Raw genomic sequence first — 19,028 nt, forward strand, 5'->3', positions numbered from 1 at the left:
AAGCCCAGCCTGCTTTGGTGGTCTAGGCAGATGCTTTTTCGAGTGCCTGAGAAATTCAGGGACAGCTCAGCCCTCTTTTTTTTTTCTCTGCTGCATGATGGGAGTGGAGACCTCTCACTCCCCCTTCTCCCTGGCTGCTGATTGCTCCCAGCTGAGATGGGAGCTGCCCATTTCTTCATCCTCAGCTCGGGGAGGAGCAGGAGCATCAAAAACTCAGCAGGACAGGGCTGCCTGCTGCCGACAGCACCTTACCATGGTGGTTTTATTGTGACAATGCCACTACAAGCCCCAAAGTGTGCTGCAGGAGCTGCCTGGGGAAGCTCCTGGGGATGGGAGCAGGATCTCCAGGCACTACCCTCATCCCTCTGAGCTCTCCAAACCTCTCGAGATGTGCCTGGGGCGCTTGGATCCAGCCCAGAAGCGAGCAGCTCTTCTCTTGCTGACAAAATCCCCTGCGCTGTGCTGCAGCATTGCCTACAAACACGTGCAACATCCCCTTGCCCAGCCCCTGAGTGCTCACTGCAAGGGCTCACGATGCCCAGCAGAGATTTTAGGGTCCCGGCCCTGACCCCAGAGCGGGAGGCAGCGTTTTTTCCGTGGGCAGCCATGGGTGGGGGATGCTGTAACGAGGGGTGCAGGTGAGGAAGGATGATTTAGTGGCTTTTTCCGTTGTTTTCTGGAACGTGGTGGAGTTTGGAGGGCAAACAGCAGAGAAACCTCGCGGGCTCTGGTGTGGAGAAGTGAGTAAGGATAACGAGCCACTTCTCCCAGGATCTGCTAACAAGGAATGTGCCTCGGGCTCGGGCTTAATTAGTGGCTGCTGTCTCAAGCAGCCCTTCACAATAAGGGAGCTGATGGCGAAGGCGGGAGGAGGTTGTTTATAGAAACCTGCTCCCCGTGAGTCATTCTCCCTGAAATCTCTCCTTCCACACATCTCCCTCCTCGCCACGAGCCGCAGAGGGGCCGCGAGGACCCGGCGCAGCAGCAGCAGCAGCAAAATCCAGCAGCCTGGGATCCCACAACCCCCTCCTATAATCCCCGGGGTGAACATATGGAGCGGCAGCTCCAATCCACTTTGGTTCCTCATCCTCGTTAGGAGGCTGCCGGGCAGCGTCCCTGCTTTGGGTAGGAACCGTCTAATTTCCAGCTCGGCCTCCTCCCTGCTTTGTTTTTCCTCGAACCGTGGTGGATTTGTTGTTTAAACAGCTCTTCCCCCTTCCTCATGTGCCTCTTCCGATGTCTTTGCTGGATTTCTGGGCGGCAGCGTTACCCTGCCCAGCCCCACAGCCCTCCAAACCACAGCAGGAGCAGCATTTTGGTGCAGGGTCTTAAATTTTGGCGGTGGAGATGGGTCACGGAGCCCCAGAGCAGCTTTTCAGCTTCGTTTTCAGCGACAGATCTCACACCAGTTCCTTTCCCTGAAGGTTTGGTGCCCTCCCTGCCAGCACAACTCTCGCTGGGACTTTTCCATCCCTGTCCCAGGGCTGTTTTTTGCCCCGGGGCACACGTTGGCAGTGGGATCGGGGTGGGCACCCCCCACAGATGCCCTTGTAGGGGCAGCTTGCGCATGGTCTGAGTGCCCTGAGGTGCTCAGCACCCCCTGGCAGCAGCTGGAGGGCGCAAAGTCCTCAGCTCACTGCCAACCTCAGCCACTTTTGCTGAGGACGTGCCCTTTTCTTCCCTTTTTCACAACTTTTCCTGGCCGTGGGGTGCTCGGGACGGCTCCCCCGGTGCCTGCTCCTCGCTGCGCATCCTGCCCTCGCCTCCGGCTGCACGTGGAGTTGCCACGAGCTTAAAAAAAAACCAACAAAAAGTAATAAAAAAACCCACCACGTTGTGCTCTCTGCCTGGTACAGAGGTTCCTTATGTAACAGCCCTGCATTTTGCTGGTGAGTAAGAGGGAGTTTATCAGCCGGAGCCGGTCCCTGCGCTCTGGGAACGCTTCCTGGCAGGGCTGAGCCAGCTCCTTCGGTGGTACGGAGCCAGCCTTGGCTGCTGACGTTATTCCCAGCCTGGCGCAGCGTGCTGATCGCTGCCCAGCCCTGGGTGACAAGAGCTGGGACGGGCAGGCTGGCTTGGCCAGCTGCAGAGGGACACCAGGGGCTGTTTCCCTGCTGCTCTCGTGGCAGGGCTGGGTGCTGGCAAACGCAGGGAGCAAAAAGAGAGGAGAGCCTGCCCGTAGGGTGAAGAAGGAGGCACCACGCAGCACCTGGGAGGTGTTTGGTGGTCCTATAACCCCCCGGAGGTAAGTTTGAGCCTCTCAGGATGATCACAGCCATCCTGAAACCTCTTCCGGAGGGCTTGGATCTTGCCCAAGAGCTCCTCTGTGTCTCTTGGCTGCTTTCCTCGCCTGGCAGAGAGCGCTTTTACCCAGCGGCTCCTGAGCCTTGCATTTTGTGGCCACTCTCGTGCTGCAGACGTTTTACCTATTTTGCCCTTTTTTATTCACTCCTGTCAGCGTGAATGCAGGAGCCGAGCTCTCCCCTTCCTGCCTGACCCTTGGAATAACTTCAGGAAGTCAGAAGAAAGCTCGAAAATGTGGTTATCCCTTCCTTCCCCCGCTAAATTTTCTCCTTGAAAGCTGCAACCCCGAGATCTGTGGGGTCAGATGGCTGAAAAAAAAAAAAACAAAACAAAAACAAAACAAAAGACAAAAACCCAAAACCAGAAAGAAACCACAGCCAGGACTTTGGCTTGCTGGGTGCTGCGGGCAGACCTGGGCTGTTTCCTTGTCATTCCCCAGGCTGTTTTCACCCGTTTGGGAAAGCTCAGAAGGTTTTTGTGCCAGCTGGGAGGCTGGAAAGAAGCTGGGGGCACATTTCTCTCTCGTTATTGTCTCTAACTCAGTGCCTTGCTGCTCTTGCAGCCCTCTGCTGGGACTGCTGGGCTCACGGTGAGGCTGACAGCACCCAGAGCCAGACCTGAGCGCTGCTGCAGCCCCGTGGGGCCGTGCAGTGACACGTTCCTGCCTGGGGACATCCTGGGTGCAGCTGTTTTGTGGCCCTGAGCACGTGCAAGCTGCCCTAGCGGCGTCCTTCGCAGTGCTGCTGGAGCCTGGGGCGTGTTTGCTGGTCTGGAGAGGCGTTTTGAGACTTTTTTTGTCGTTTTCTCCGTGCTGATCCTCTGTTTCTTCCCTCCCAGTTCGTGAAGTTTGCCAACATCGAGGAGGACACCCCCTCCTACCACCGCAGCTACGACTTCTTCGTCTCCCGCTTCAGCGAGATGTGCCACTCCAGCCACGACGACCTGGAGATCCGGACAAAGTGAGTGCCACGAGTGTGCTGGGGGCCTTCCCTGTGCCCCCAGCCTTTGTTTTTTTTCCTGGAGAAACACTTCATTTTGGGAGCAGGCTGCACGGACCGATTGCTTGGTGCTGTGATTCCCCAGAGCTGGGCGCTTTCAGGTTTAAAATCATCTGCTCTTCTCTCCCCTCATTTATTTTCCCAACTTTAAGCCCTGCTGCCTCTCTGGGAGGATGAAACAAGCGTAGAAAATGCAGTGCAATGCATGAGAAAAGCCAGTTTGCATTTTCTGCCCTGGCAGCAGGGCCAGCTCCGCCCAGGCGTTGCCTTGCTGTGAGCACACGACAAGGGACAAACGCGCCCTTGGGCACAGCACGCTTGAAAACTTCTCATTTTGGGGCAAAACGTGGGCAGGCAGCACCTGCAGGCTGCCCACCTGAGCTGTCTCAGCGCCTCCCCAAGCATTTCTCACCTCTGCTCTAGGACAGCTCAAAGAAGGCAAGGAAACGACCCTGTTTCCCAGTTCCAAAAGGTGCTGGTGCTGGGAAGAAGCCCAGTTTTAGCAGAACGAAAGCACTTTCAGAAAGCGCCTCCTGCAGCTGCGGGCTGTTATTTTCCACCTTTAAAGGTGGCCGTGTGTCTCCAGACGGCGCTGAGCACCGACCCGGCTTTGCTGCGCTGGGAAACGTACCCTGAGGGGATTAATTAGGACGAAAGCAGACAGATTAATGTTGTTTACTGCTGCCAGAGCTCGCGGTGGCGTGTTGAAAAAGGCCCAGCACTTGAAATGGCTGCGTGCCTCCCCGCGAGGTGCTGATGGCACAGCACCGTGGCACCCGTGGCTGCTGCCAGGGGCGATTTTTAAGTGAAAGCAAGGTGTCAGGCAGCGTTTCTGCACAGCCTGGTGCTGTTCCTGGAGCTGCAGTACCAGGGACCAGCCCTTTTCCAGAGGGGTGAGCCCCTGAGGTTTGAAACCCTGAACCCCTAAGGTTTGAAACCCTGAACCTTTGAGGTTTTCTGCTCTTCTGGGGACTTCCAGCCTCCTGTCGCTGCTGCAGACTTGCAGGTCGCTTCCTTAATCAGGAAGCAATGGCGAAGGCTCATTATTTCCGATTGACTTTTAGGGCCCTGCTGCTGATGCAGGAGGAAATTCGGCCTCTCCTGTAATTAAAAAGGAGGGCTCGGCGTTCCCGCGACCTTGCTGCTGCTCGGTGGTCCTTCAAGAACAGTGTCGTGGGCAGATCGTTGCCTCAATTGGGTCTGCAAATGTGTTAGGGAGCCCTCGGAGCAGGTTATTCAACGCATTTATTTCTACTCTCTGCCTTTCTTAGGCACTAGCAAAAGGTTTTGAGGGGCTGGTTTCAGACTTAGCTGCGCAGGGAGATTTTTCCTGATAACTTTGTTGATGAGAGCAGGGTCAGGAGACCCAGAAGAGACACAGGTGTCACAGCACCTCTTGGTTTCCTGCTATCCAGCATCCCTGGGGGTGTGGTGTGGCTATTGGGAACAGAGGAAGCAACAAAATCCTTAAAAAACAGAACCAAATCCCTCGGGAGAGGCCGGTGCCACCTCTCCATCTGAGTTAGAGCGTGGCTGCAGCTCACCTGGAGAAGGAAAGGCTGTGGATGGGAGCCGCCTGCTGCTGCCACAACGATTTGGGTTGATTCAGAGCCTTTCCTGCTTGGATCTGTCGGTTTATAGGAAGCTGAAGCTGTGGGATGCGGGGCAGAGCGACATCCCTGGGGTGTACTGGGCACACAGCTGAGAATTGGGGCATTATTGGTGTGAACCCCTCCTTCAGGGCAGAAATTAGCACCTTTTCTCCAACTTCTTGTACAATTTCACCCCCGTGTGTATGTGTGTGTCTATAAACGTGAAGTTTTATCTACGGATATAGACGGGTAACCTTTTGATGTCGCTTTGTCCCCCAGGATCCGGATGTCTGGCATTAAAGGCCTGCAAGGGGTGGTGAGGAAGACGGTGAACGACGAACTCCAGGCCAACATCTGGGACCCGCAGCACATGGACAAAATCGTGCCCTCGCTGCTCTTCAACTTGCAGCACGTGGAGGAGGCTGAGAGGTGAGGGCTCTGCCTCTCGGGGCTGCTTTCAGCCAGGTTTTTTTTTGGGGAGGACACCGTGGGCTGCTTTGTGCCTGCACCTGGTGTAAAAAAAAAGCTGCGGGTGGTCGGAGGGGAAGCCCTGCGAGTGTCCATGATGCAGATGGCAGGAGTTTTGCCTGGTACCTGGTGCTGGGAAGGTGATTGCTGGCTCAGCCACTGCAGGGCAGCGTGGTTCTTGTGGAGGAGAGCTCGCAGCACCATCCCTGCAGGTGGGACACGCTCTGTTTGCGAAGAATCCGAGCTGCCTGCTCCGTGGGCTGACCCCTGCGAGGATTTGTGCCGAAATGCTACCTGAGCAATTAGGTTACGGCCAGGCAAGAGGAATGTGAGGAGCTGAAATAGAGCTCTGCCCCTCCGTTCTTGTGGCATAACCCCCTGCTGGCTGCCTGCTTGCCACCAGCTGCGTGTCTGAAGGGGAGTCGCTCAGCTGAGGAGCACAGAGTGGGGAAGCAGGCACGGATTTCTCCTGGGATTTTCCTTTTGAAGCTTAGGAGAGAGAGATCAGGCCTGGCAAGACAGCTTTTGGCCGGATGCAATCCCCTTTTTTCTTGTGAACTGAAGCAATGGAGTGGAAAAAAGGCGTTTGCTGTGTTCCTGCCATGCCACACGGCCCCAGCGTGGAAAAAGGGAGGGATCCCCTCTGGGGCGTGCGTGTTCAGCGAGATTTGTGCTGCGCCACGCCGCCTGCTTTGTTCTTCCTCCTCTGGGAGGCTGCGTCCCCCCTGGGAGACTGATAACATCCTGATAACTGAGTCTCCTTCCAGTCCCGGGGACGTGGGGGCTGTTCCTGCAGCCTGACACGGTGTGGGGCTGGGAACGGGGCCATCCCAAACATCCAGGGGGCCCTGTGATCCCTGTACCTGCAGCGCCCACCGATCTGGCTCAAACCCAGCACCAATTTATGCCTGGGCTGTGCCCCGATGCCTTCCTGGCAGGGTGACCCGTGGCAGCAGGGGCTCGAGGCGGATCCCACGACAGTTCTGCTCCATCCCCTCCCCGTCTGGGCTCCGTGCCTCTTCTCCCCCCTCTGCTTCTGCACGCTCGGCTCCACTCTTGTCGCCCTCCTCTGCTTTCACAGCCGCTCCCCCTCGCCACTGCAAGCTACAGAGAAGGAGAAGGAGAGCCCCACGGAGCTGGCGGAGAGGTGCCTGAGGGAGCTGCTGGGCCGGGCGGCGTACGGCAACATCAAGAACGCCATCAAACCCGTCCTCATGTAAGTTGGGCCTCCTTCTTTTTCGCCACGAGGGCACGGAGAAGCAGATGATGAGGGTTGGAGCTGGGGTGAAGGCACGTGCTCCTCTGGCAGCGTGCTGGAGGCGGTGAGCGGGCTTCAGGCTCTCCTTTTCGGATGCGTTGAGGGAAAATGGCACTGGATAGATACCTGTTGCTGAGAAAAATGGCTTCAGAGAGCAGTTGGTGGCCCTGCTCTCACCCGTGTCGCTTGCTCCCTGCTGCTCCTGGCTGTCCCCGGACACTGCGTGCCTCGGGGGACCTGCAGTTACCGTCCCCTTTTGTTTCCATCTCTTCCCCAGCCACCTGGATAACCACTCGCTCTGGGAGCCGAAGATCTTTGCCACCCGCTGCTTCAGGATCATCATGTACTCCATCCAGGTGGGGAGCTGGGGGGATTCCTGCCAGAGGCTGGGGCTGGGCTGAGTCAGAGCAGCTGCCGCATTGCTGCATCCTCACAGCGCCGACACCGAGCTCCTGCGATGGATCCAGCCCCCAAAATGTGCCCCAAAACAGGCTGCAGGCTGGCAGGGTGGGCTGGGGACCCCCCAGATAAATGTTGGGTGCCACCCGGGTGCGTTTTAGGGTGCCTGTATCTCAGTCCTGGCAGTGCCTGCCTTCTTCTCGGCAGAAAGCAAAGCCCTGCTGAATCAGACGGGTTGGCAGCAGGCTGTGAAACACTCTGAAGGAATCAGTCAGGCTTTGGGGGGGAAGCTGCCTCTTCCCAGATCACTGCCGTGGAAGTGAACCCCAGCTCCCTGTCCCTGCAGAAAAGGAGGGGTGGAAAGTCCTTAGACAGGGACAGAGCCTGCCAGACTCTTCCCCTTTTCACTGGGAGCCCTGGCTATGGAATTTCCATTTTGTTAACCCCCAAAATGAAGGAAAATGTCCTTTTTTTTTTTCCATGCACGTGTCCCTGTGTGATGATGGGCACAGTGCTGACTCCCCACGCTGCCGGGGCTGCCCCACTTCACCCCCTTGGCAGTTTGCTTTGCTGTTGGACTCAGCCAAGCCACAGCCCTGCTCGGGGAAGCAGTGCTCTGACGAGCACGTCGCCATCCCCCCACTTTCGTTTCATGTTTCTAATCCTGCAAATTGCCTAAAATCCTTTACAGCCCTGCTAGATTTTATAAAATCCTGTTAATGCCTGCTGGAGGTGTAGGGTCACAATAACTCAGCGGGACCCTTCTCCCTGAAATCCCCAGGATTAATCGTCACAATTTCCTTCGATCTCAACCGCTCTTCAGATCATTTTTCCTGTGCAAATTGCTCCGAGCTCTTGTAAAAACGACTTCCTCTGGGGGTGCCCTCTCGTTTTGCAGCCGGAGCTGTGTTGGAAAGAGCGAGGGACTCGGCACTGATGGACACACGCGCGGGATTTGTCCTCGGTGGCTCTGTGGGGTTACAGAAGCAGGTCGTTGCCTCGTGCACGTGGCCCCTGCGCTGATGTTCACGTTTCCCTTCCAGCCCCAGCACTCCCACCTCGTGATCCAGCAGCTGCTGGGGCACCTGGATGCCAACAGCAAGAGCGCGGCCACCGTGCGCGCGGGCATCGTCGAGGTCCTGTCGGAGGCAGCGGTGATTGCAGCCTCGGGATCTGTAGGTAGGTGCATGGGATCTGGTCCGGAGCATCCAGGAGAGCTGGGGATTTTTTGGGTGCTATTTCAGCGCACCTGAGCACGACACCCACATACGGCTGGCTTTAGGCAGCTGGGTGTGATGCCAGCCCTCTCTTTCATGCAGGGGGGCAAAGGGATTTTCAGGGCTCTTTTTCTGGGGCTTGCCCTGAATACACCGAGCTGCTGTTGCCCCTAGAAGTCTGTTTCCCTCCTATCTTGACCGATAGGTTTAAAACTTACCGTGTGTTTTGCCAAAAGGGTTTTCAATCTGTTAAACCACACCATCCTTAGGGAAATTAGAGGCTCCAGCTCCCTGGGAAGAAGCACGGCTCTCTTCTGGCCCAGCTCTCCCATCTTTTCTTCGCAGGTCCCACGGTGCTGGAGGTGTTTAACACCCTGCTGAGGCAGCTGAGGCTCAGCATCGACTACGCGCTGACGGGGAGCTACGACTGCACCGCGGGCGTCAGCACCAAGATCATCAAGGAGCACGAGGAGAGGATGTTCCAGGAGGCCGTCATTAAAACCATAGGTGGGGCTTCCTGCGGCGCCTGGCGCTGTGCTGGGGTGGGAGCTTTCTGCCTCTGCGTCTCAGGGTTGAAACGGAATCCCCCCCGTCCTAAAAACAGCCCTGGGAAGTGGGATTTATCCCTTGTGTGGCTGTGGGTTATCGCCAGGTGGCATCGCAGCCCCAGCAATCCCCGGAGGAGCTGCGGTGTGAGGGCAGAGCCGTGCTTCTCCCCGGGTGGGAGACCCTGAGGGAGGAAGGAAAGGAGGAGGAAGAGGGCAGGTAGAGCCTGCTGGAGCTGGTGAGGGTGGGGATGTACCCAAAAAAAAGGGGTTGGAGGCAGGGCTTGGCTTCTCTCAACCTGAGCCTGGGGCTTTTCCTCCTGTTTGGATGGGTTTTGAATCACCTGGAGGAAAATCTGCCTGCAGGTACCAGATCCGGGGAGGCTTTCTCCTTATCCCAGCCTGGCCGAGGGCTGGATTGGAGCAGGGTGGGCTGGCCGACCCCACAGTCCTCTTACTTTTAGGGCAGCGTGTCCTGTGGGTGGTGGGCTGTGCTGCACGAGTTTTCAACGTGTCCTTGTCCCCTCAGGGTCCTTCGCCAGCACGCTGCCCACGTACCAGCAGTCCGAGGTGATGGTTTTCATCATGAACAAGGTGCCGCTGCCGTCCTCGCAGCAGTCCATCGAGGCTGGCAAAGCTGGGTGAGAACGGGTGCCTTCCTCCCTCCTCTTCCTCTCCCCTGCCCTGCTCTCCTTCCTCTGCCCCGTGCCTGGAGGCAAAAAGCTTCGAACGTGGGGCTGGAAGTACTGGGGAGCTCCTGAAACTTCCCACTTTTGGGGACGAGGTGGGAGGTGGGTCATTTTATCTCCATTTATCTCAATATTTTATTTGATCTCAATTTTATCGATATTTTCTTTGATCTCAATATTTTATTTCCATTATTGGAAAGTCTGAGCATCAAGAGCTTCCACCAAGGGGAGTTGAGGAACATGAGACCCTTGTTCAAAACCCTTTGCTGTCTGCTGCAGCCATGATTACCAGGTTTTGAGGTCCTTAGAAACACATTAAGGGGGAAAGGCATTTACAGGCAGTGAAATTCTGCTTTTCTTTGGGCACCAGGAAGATTTGGGTAAGGAGCTTTGTTTGCCCTGGGGTGCCATCCAAAATTAGCAGGGGAGAAAGAATAAAACTCAGGGGAGTGACTTCAGACAGGGTGCTTAGAGCAGCGAGGCGGCCGTGGCTTTTGAGGAGCTTATGTTTTTGAGCAGCTTATGGCTTCGTGGGGCCAGCTGCTCCCTGCTGCCTCCCCACCCTGTTTTTGGCCCCTCCGAGCTGCCTCCAGGCTTTTATTGCCGCGGCGTGGTAGGCTGCGGGGGAAGAGAGGGGAAGGAAAACACCCAAACAACACAATCTCTTGAGGAGTGCTGGAGCCGAGTCTGAGAGCTATTTGGAGCGAGGGTAGCGGCGCTGAAACGTGGAGGTAAAGAGCGAACAGATTTCCTGGCTATATTTATCCCCAGAGCGTGGTCAGGCTGTTCCCACTTGTTTCTGTGTGGCAGAGAGGCTCGGGCTGATGGGAGACGTGCTCTGCTCCTCTCTCACGTGGGGGTAGCTCCTGGTTCGATCCCGATTCCTGTCGTGAGAGACGTGCTGGGCTCCCCGGGCTGTTCAGCAGCTCTCTTTGCAGGAGCAGGATCGTGCCTGTAGCCCCCTGCTGCTTCTCAGCGTTTCTGTGGCCGTGCCAGGCTGTTTGTCACCGCTCCTTTACCAGCTCCTGAGCTTCCTCCAGGCAGAATTTTTAAATCCCAGGAGATGTGAGGGCTGGTGCTTGCTATGGAATGTCTGGCTGAACCCAACCAGCAGCTTGCAGAGGAGCTGCAGCTTGTGGTTCCACCTCGGGGAGTGCTGCCTCTTGGGGTGTAGCAGGTTTTGGTGATGGGACAGTCTGGAAATCCCTCCAGAGCTCCATGTGTCCCTTTCTTCCAGTAGAAGATTGAGTTCAGACAGGAAAGACTTCAAGATTTCTTCTCTTTGTTAAACCTAGTGCTCATTTTTTAGGGACTTTGACAGCGCAGCTGTGTGCAGTGGCGACTTCCAGGACGCTGCTCCTGCCCTTTGAGGCTTCTCTGTTCTTTGGGGGTGTGGGAGGAGGGTTGTTTGGTTTGGCCCATGGCTTCTACCATTTATTTCTTCTCTCCCTGACAGGGAGAACCGAAACCGGCTGACGCAGATCATGCTCCTGAAGTCCCTGCTGCAGGTATGAAGCTGTCCCTGTCCCTGCAGGCGTGCCCAGCCCCTTCAAGGCCTGCTGTGAGGGTCCTGAGCTCAGAACCTCTCTCCCCAGGGGTAGTTTAGGAAGAGCTCCATCTCTACTTAGTTTTTTTCTGCCTGCATCCCCTTTTTACTACTGTATTTTAACCCCCTGAGTGGCACTTTCCCCTTCCCTGCCTCTTTTTTCCTTGATGCCTGCAGGTCTCCGTGGGCTTCCAGTGCAGTAACATGCTGACGGCGCTTCCCAGCGCCTTCCTGGACAGGCTGCTCTCCTCTGCCCTCATGGAGGATGCTGAGATTCGCCTCTTCGTCCTCGAAATCCTCATCAGCTTCATCGATCGCCACGGCAACCGGCAGAAATTCGCCACCATCAGGTCCGTGCCCGGGGCTCCCCGGTGGGGCTGGGACCCGCAGACCCCACAGAGCAGGATTTGGGGAGGGAGATCTGCCAGGTTTAAGGGTGCCGGCAGGCTTGGGAGCTGCTGGAAGAGATCTTATTAAATCATGTGCCAATTTTTGGGGTGGTTTAATGCTGCCGGGAGCCAGAGGGGTGTGGGGGCCTCTCTGTGCCCAGGGGGATGTGGCACGAGCGTGGTCAGGCAGAACTGCTCCCAGGAGGATTTGCAGGAGCAGTGATATCCTCGAGGGGGTTCATCGACTGCATTGCATCCCCACAGATAGCCCTGCTGGGTGGCGCTGCGCTGCATTTAGCTAGCCTTACTCTGGAGAGGAATGAAGCTAAATCAGAAGAAGGTGACTAATCTCACATGGAAATAAACCTCCATGGGGTTTGCGGTGGTCCTGCTAAAAGTAGCCTGCGTGCATGCTGCTTCGTCAACTTGCCTTTGTGTTCCTGAGTGCCACTGCCTTGAAATCCTGTAGTGATTTGGCTCTTCTTGAATATCCGAATTGCTCACACGGGTTTTGAAGCCAACCTTCAGCTTCCCCACCCTTGGTTCCTCCCGGAGGGCTTGTTCCTGGCCAGAGCTCTGCAGGCGTGTGGGAATCGTGCAAACCTCCTCCTCTCTGAGTTTTCCCTTTCCCCTTCCTTGCAGCACCATCAGCGACATCTCAGTCCTGAAGCTGAAGGTGGAGAAGTGCTCGCGCCAGGATACTGTCTTCATGAAGAAGGTAGAGTTGGGGTTTGAGTCGAGCTGTCCTTACACAGACCCGTGTGGGAACAGTGTCTGGGTTTCCCCAAGCTACAATAGGGACCTGGGGTCCCATGAGACCACTAAACCCGGGGATATCCTCGGGAAAAGCCAATGGGATTTGTCCACGGGCCTTTGTACACCTCTAAATCTGCTATTTGCCCCGAGAAATGGCTATTCCAGGATGTGCTGGTGTCCCAAATGCTGCTTATCAAGTGATTTTTAAATTTGCCTGTTGTTTTTTTCATTATTTTTATTTCTCCCAGCTTTTTGGCGGTGAAACCACCACCTGGTGGTCACAGCTGCCTCTCCCGGGGCTTTTTTCATTTGCTTAGTGATCTAAAGAGCTCTGGATCACCATGAATGGTGGCCCCTTTGCTGGGCCCTGCTGCTTTTCTTTTTTTTGTGTCGATGGAAGCGTTGTTTGCAGAGGATTCTCAGTAGGTGACCGTGTCCCTCCGTGTCCCAACAGCACGGCCAGCAGCTCTACCGGCACATCTACCTGATCTGCAAGGAGGAGAGCAACGTGCAGGCTCACTACGAGGCTCTCTACAGCATGCTGATGCTCATCAGCATCGAGCTGGCTAACGAGGAGGTTGTGGTGGACCTCATCCGCCTGGTGCTGGCGGTGCAGGTGGGCAGATGGGAAGCTGGGCGTGCTGCTGGTGCGGGGTGGGCCGGGATGCTCCTTCCCCAGCGTCTTCCCTGGCTTCGTCCCCTCCAGGTGTAATCTCTGCAGGTGTGGCTACGCTTGGGAAGAGGCAGTGGAGGAAATGAAGGAGCCTTTGGGAGGGGGATTTATTTTGGAGCTGGGGTCTCTGAGCACGGGGGATGCAAATTCCTCACCCGTTTCTTCTGCCGCAGTGGGATCAGCTCTGCACTTGCAGGGATTGATCCTAATCAGCGTGCCAGCTTCTGCTCCAAAAGCTGAAATGTTTGCAGGTTGCTGGTGCTGGGAGGTGGGTGGGGACCCCCCTGGGACCTTGCCTGTCCCCGTCTCATGGTTTTCTGTCTCTCTCTGCTGCAGGAGATCGCCCAGATCAACGAAGACAACCTGACGGCGTACAACCGCTGCGCGCTCTTTGCCCTCGGAGCAGCTTACCTGAACCTCATCAGCCAGCTCATCACCGTGCCCACCTTCTGCCAGCACATCCACGAGGTGCGAAGGGCTCGGGCTGAATCCTTGCGTGCTGCAACCCCCACAGCACCTGCGAGGTTTGAGCTCGGTTCCTTGCCTTCCGCAGGTCATCCAGATGCGGCAGAAGGAGGCTCCCTATCTGCTCCCCGAGGATGTGTTCGTGGAGAGACCCAGGTGAGAGCCTCTGCTGGAAAAATCCTCTTCCCTGCCAGCTGATCCTGGGGACTCAGCACCTATAGGAGTGGTAGAGTTGATCAGCCCTTTGTGTGCCTCTTCTTGTCTTCCTTTCCCATCTGGGGATGGCATCGAGTGTTCTCCATCCTTTTTTTGGATACGAGGAGAACCCTGTGCAGTCAGGGAAGGGTCCAGCTGCCAAAGCTGGCACTCCCAGCTGGCTGTACACCACTGTGTCCGGAGATACCGTGCCATTTCGTTTAGAGGGGACTGTTAGTGTTAGGTTAGAGGTTGGACTCGATGATCTTGAGGTCTCTTCCAACCTAGAAATTCTGTGATTCTGTGATTTCCAGCTGTGGTGACACAAAGTGGAGCCACGTGAGCCCACTGTTCCTGACCAAAAGGGGCCGGAAACCTCCTGGTGCTGTTCCCTGAGCAGAAGAGGTGCTCCCATTTCCCCTGGGCTTCATTTTTGTTTTTTTTTTTTCCCATCCCTGTAGGTTGAGCAAGAGCCTCGACCGCCTGGGCCCGGAGGTCTTCTTTTGGCAGAGCAAGATCAGTGAGGTGCTGGGGGGCAGCGGCTACAACTCGGACCGCCTCAGCACTCCCTACGTCCCCCAGCTGACAGGTACGTGCTGCCCTGGGGTGCAGGAGGGCTGTGGGGCAGGAAACCAGTCCCTGATTCCACACAGTAACGGGGATGTGAAGTCCTTGTGCCACACGTGAGCCCGGTGTTTGCTCTGCCTTCCATTAGAGGTGCAGTTTTGGGGAAATTGAAACATGAAACTATCAGGTGGGAGCTTTCTGGGGTCGCCACATGCATGGCTGGACTGATGGAGCCACGAAACCTGCTGGGCTTGGGTGAATTAGGGTGAAAACCTGAGCAGACTGGCTGCTACCCTGGGGAGGGGACACGAGGCACATCTGGGGGTGCCGGGGTGGCTGCCATCAGCTTTTCTGCCCGTTTTCTTCCTCCCCAGATGAAGATCGCCTGTCCAAGAGGAAGAGCATCGGTGAGACCATTTCCCTGCAGGTCGAGGTGGAGTCTAGAAACAGTCCTGAGCGAGAGCAGGTACCGTGAGACACCACGTGAGAAAAACCTCAACGATTTTCCTCAGACAGGACCTTCTGTGAAGCTATTTTATTCCTGATTGCAAGGGCGGGCGTCCTGTCAATCAGGAGCACATTTTAGTAAACAAATCCTAACCTTTTATTCCTTTTTCCTCGACACCCGATCACCTCCTGTTTCCTCATGGCTGAGTACTACAGGTTCACAAGCTGCTCGACGCTCCTCTACACCATATACGTCCAATTTTTCTTTTTGTTAATCCTTTAATTTCTCCTTTCTTATGTTTTGAGAACCCATGATCTTTGTTTTACTGTTCTCCCACTGCTCATCCTGTTTGTCTCAAGCTTCCACCTTATTTTGGAACAGCGAGGCCTTCTGCTGGCCGCTTATCTACTCAGCATTTCTCCTTATTATGCCTACAAAACTACCTTGGAATACAGAAAATTAATTCTCTACTGCAAAAACACAACTTAGTTTCTCACAGCCAGGGTTGCAGAGGCTGCATTGTCCCTTCGGTGCTGTTTTAGCAGCCTGGCAGCGTGCAGCTGAGTTAAAATTCTTCATTTTGGCTGCATGTTTGGCTGGCTCTGATCCCAAAAGCGTCCTGTGCTGCGTATTGAGCCCCCTCTGCTTTTCCCTTCCCTTTAGAGAGCACCAGCAGAAGAGATCACGTATGAGACGCTGAAGAAGGCCATAGGTAAGTGAGGAAGAGGAGGAGGCTGATGTGTTTTGGGGAGGGGTTTTTGGGTAGAGTCACCCCTCTGCGTGCATACACCACGGACCCACAGGGCTCTGCCACAGCAGCGTTGCCCCCAGGTTGTAGGGTGGCCAGGCAGCTCCATCTCCCTGCCCCCGGGGTGTCCCCGAAGACCCATCCTCAGCTTTTTTAGGGCTGCCCAAATCCTTCGAGGTTTGGGGAGCACCTGAGAGCCATCTCCCCTCTGCTTCAGTAGACAGCGTCGCCGTGGAGGAGCAGGAGCGGGAGCGGAGGCGCCAGGTGGTGGAGAAATTCCAGAAAGCCCCCTTCGAGGAGATCGCCGCTCACTGCGGCGCCCGGGTGAGTCCCCAAACCTAAATCCCCACAATCTGGGGAGTTTGTGGCTCTGGGAGAGGTGGAAGGTGGCGATGAGGCTCTGAATTTTGCCAAGCCACCCTCCTCCTTCCCCGGGGAAGGCCGGTGGGGTGTGTATCCTGCCGGGGGGGTGCAGCTGCACTAACGCCACCGCCGCGTGTGTTGCAGGCGACGCTGCTGCAGAGCAAACTCAACCAGATCTTCGAGATCACCATACGGTGAGTTGGGGAGAATCCCCCTCGTGGTGATTTTGGGGTGCTGGGAATGGGTGCTGGCCCGGGGCTGGGGTGTCTGTGATGGCACAGGGTCGCTGAGTTTGTTTTTTTTTGCTTTTGGTTTGTTTGCTGCAATTCCCCACGGCTTTGGGACACGGGAGAGGTTTGAAGCGGTGTAAAAATTCATGATTTTTTGCAACAGGCTTCGCTTCTTTATAAAACAACCCCGTAAAACGCCTCCCTCCCTCTCTCCTCTTTCAGGCCACCGCCGAGCCCGTCGGGAACCATCACAGCTGCCTACGGCCAGCCCCAGAACCACTCCATCCCGGTGTACGAGATGAAATTCCCGGACCTGTGCGTGTACTGAGGGCGGCTGCGCTGCTAGGACGGTCGAAGGACCTCTTGGGGAGACAGCGCCGGCCCCGCGGGGACCGCGTCCTCGTGCATGTGACAGAAAGGGACACGGACACCGAGGCTACCCCGAGCTTCCTTGGCACCACGGACCTGACTCCCGGCCTCCCTTTCGTGACCCTCTGCAGCCACGTTTTTTGGCAGGAGGTGCGGGGAGGTGTCGTGGTTCTGCCCTCCCTCTGCGGTTCTGCTTTTGGGGAGGAGAGAGGAGAGAGGGGCTGGCTCCTGGCGGACAGCATCGGGCGCCTAAATCCTCCCAGCACAAAGCCAAACCCGATCCTTGGGGAATCCCTCCCCAAATCATCCATCAGCCACGGCCAGAGCCCCCGGCGAGGGTGCAGGAGGAAGCTGCAGGGTGTGGGAGTGGAAAAAAGCAGGAGGGGACGCAGGGCGCAGCGTGCCCCGTGCTCCAGGCAGGTCTCTGGGGTCGCGCAGTCCCCACAGCCAGCTCCTGGCCTGCGTCTTCCTGGCAGCTGCCCTGGTGCGGGGCAATTCCCCGAATTTTCCTCGAAGCTGCCCTTGATGTCCTGGCCAAGAGGGTGCCCGGTGCGACACGAGGGTGGCAGTTGTCCCATCACGGATGTGGATGCTGCACGCAGCAGCCTGGCTGGTCCCAGGTCACCTGAAAACATGTTTTATTTGGGAAAACGCTTTTTTTTTTTTTCTTTTTTTTTATTTTTTTTTTCGAGGAGGGGAGCTGTGCTTCTTGTCCATGCCATCAGCAGGCAGCGTGCGGGCAGTGGGGCGCCCGGAGCCGTGGCACGAGGCGTGAGGAGCAGCCACGCTGGGACTTGGCAACCATTAACCAGCTATTTTCACTTTTTTGGTTCAGGATTTCACAGTTTTGGCGTTACGGCCTGAAGAGATTTATTTTTTTTAACAGAATCCCTTTGATTATTCCTGGCTTAACTCAGAAACCACGAGTGCTGCGGGAAGGTGGCTGCAACGAGAGGGGTTTTACGGGGTCCCACCTTCAGACCCTGCACCTGGCGGGCTGTGGATCTGGATTTGGACTGGGGAGAAACGTGGCTGTTGAGTTTTTTTCTGTAGACAAGGGATAGAAAAGACCCTCGGGGGAGAATTTGGGATCCTTTTGGCTCCTGCTGAGCCAGAATTGCAAGCTGGAGATGGTAGGGATGGGGAAGAAAAGGACGCCTGGGAGGCATTCGGTAATTTACAGGGTAAATCTTGCTCCCAAACGCCTTCCAATTTTAGGAGGGTCTGAAATTGGGGACGTGGGAGCTGCACGTGGCACAGGGCCAGCAGGAAAACTCAGCCACCTGGTGGCCTCAGCACCTCTGCCTGCATCCTGCTCCTCGTTTCGGCCGCGCCACGTTTCCCTGCCACGTCTCCCCGCGGTTATTTTAAGCTGTAATTACACATCGACATCTTTTTCTTTTATTTTTTTTGGTCTTTTTTTTTTTTCTTTTCTTGGTGGCGGATACAGTTTGTGACTGCCCCGAGGTCAGCGCTTGTTTGTGTGGTCGTCCTGTAAATCCGGGTTTAGGAAATGACCTAGCTTAAAGAGGACAGGAAAAAAAAACAAAAAACAAGGGTGGATTTCGGTCCCGGAGCTGCCTCGTGGCACTTCCCCGCTCCTAGCAGGGCTCTGCCACCCTGCCCAGCGCCCGAGGCTCTGTCCCTTGCTGCTGCCCCTCTTTGGGGTCCCCCCCCGTGTTTCTGTCCCCCGTTCCCGTCCCTTTTTGCTCCCCGGATTCCGCCCGGTCCCCCTTGGAGCCTGGATTTTGGCTGGGTGAGATTTTGGGGCTGCCAACGGGAACGCAAAGAAGCCGCTTGGCCGAGGAGGGGTTGTTCCCGTTGCTGCCCCGATGGAAATGCAGTAGGAAAAAAAGCACCGAACCCCCAGATTGTGTGCTTGGGGGGGGGGAAAACCCCTCCCAAAACACAAAGAAGAGGGGAAAGAGAGCTGTGGGGCTGCTACGGGGCACATCCTGGGGGACCCGCTGCCATTTGGGGCTCCCAGCCTGCATGTTACCCCATGGACAAACCCCTGGTGAGAGGGGGGGGATTTCCACGAGCCCCCCCTGCTCCCTTGCTGCACCCTCTCCTCCTTCCCTCCCCAAAATCGATGCCTTTCGGGCCCCCCAGCTCCACTTGTAAATGTCCCCCCCGTGTCAGTGACCCGTTTGTACGTCACCTTTAGTTTAGATTCTGGTGCGTGGATAGATGACAAAAATATATTTCTATCAACCTGGCCCTTAGGTGCATGTGTGCGTTCCTACATCTGTATTTTGGGGGCACTGTGGGGTTTTTTTACCCCCCCCCACCCCGTGTGTGTGTGTGTAGCCGAGGGCAGGAGGGGAGCGGGCTGCCGAGAGGGCCACGAGGCTGTCGGGATTTCCAAACGTGCCCTCGAATAAATGTTGATGTTGCCATCTTTTTGGGGGGTCTGCTGGTTTTTGGGGTCTGCTGTTTTAGGATCTGCTGGTTTTTGGGGTCTCCTGGTTTTGGGGTCTGCTGATTTTGGGGTCTGCTGTCTCGGCACGTCCACGGCACCTGCGTGCCCTCTCCTTAGGGGCTGGAGGAAGGGGTGAGGATTTCTTATTCCTCTTCCAGGTAAATTCTGCTCTTGCCTCGCATCCCTGCAGTTAAATTCCCTGCAACTTCGCCTCTCTCATCCTGTGGCATCCCCTCATTTAATATTTCCTCCGTTTTCCCCCGACCCTGCAATCTGGGGGAAAAAAGTTTAGCAAAACGTGGGGCCTGGGCTCATTTCTGCCCCTGGTTTGGCTCCCTTGCGAGCTGCAAAGATCAGGAAATTATTCAGGTTGGAAAAAAAACCTCC

At 56.1% G+C, this 19,028-nt stretch overlaps 1 protein-coding gene across 9 annotated transcripts in view; it reads left to right on the forward strand.

Annotated features, from left to right (window-relative positions):
* Nucleotides 1–18,622, forward strand: part of EFR3B (EFR3 homolog B) — a 32,018-nt gene extending 13,396 nt beyond the window's left edge. For 6 of the 9 annotated variants that reach the window (XM_027455459.3, XM_027455458.3, XM_072036597.1 and 3 more), the window contains 19 exons: nt 3,142–3,263; nt 5,174–5,323; nt 6,444–6,578; nt 6,898–6,976; nt 8,063–8,198; nt 8,582–8,743; nt 9,311–9,422; nt 10,927–10,978; nt 11,194–11,366; nt 12,048–12,123; nt 12,616–12,777; nt 13,171–13,302; nt 13,388–13,455; nt 13,956–14,083; nt 14,436–14,527; nt 15,173–15,221; nt 15,475–15,581; nt 15,765–15,814; nt 16,073–18,622. In XM_027455459.3, the coding sequence (XP_027311260.1) occupies nt 3,142–3,263; nt 5,174–5,323; nt 6,444–6,578; nt 6,898–6,976; nt 8,063–8,198; nt 8,582–8,743; nt 9,311–9,422; nt 10,927–10,978; nt 11,194–11,366; nt 12,048–12,123; nt 12,616–12,777; nt 13,171–13,302; nt 13,388–13,455; nt 13,956–14,083; nt 14,436–14,527; nt 15,173–15,221; nt 15,475–15,581; nt 15,765–15,814; nt 16,073–16,178 (2,091 nt within the window). In that variant the 3' untranslated portion in view covers nt 16,179–18,622. The remainder of the gene's footprint in view (nt 1–3,141; nt 3,264–5,173; nt 5,324–6,443; nt 6,579–6,897; nt 6,977–8,062; nt 8,199–8,581; nt 8,744–9,310; nt 9,423–10,926; nt 10,979–11,193; nt 11,367–12,047; nt 12,124–12,615; nt 12,778–13,170; nt 13,303–13,387; nt 13,456–13,955; nt 14,084–14,435; nt 14,528–15,172; nt 15,222–15,474; nt 15,582–15,764; nt 15,815–16,072) is intronic. The other 3 variants (XM_072036598.1, XM_072036596.1, XM_072036599.1) reach the window with 1 other exon arrangement.
* The last annotated feature ends 406 nt before the right edge of the window (nt 18,623–19,028 follow it).

This window comes from Anas platyrhynchos, chromosome 3 (assembly GCF_047663525.1).
Source record: "Anas platyrhynchos isolate ZD024472 breed Pekin duck chromosome 3, IASCAAS_PekinDuck_T2T, whole genome shotgun sequence".
In the NCBI taxonomy this organism is placed as follows: Eukaryota; Metazoa; Chordata; class Aves; order Anseriformes; family Anatidae; genus Anas; species Anas platyrhynchos.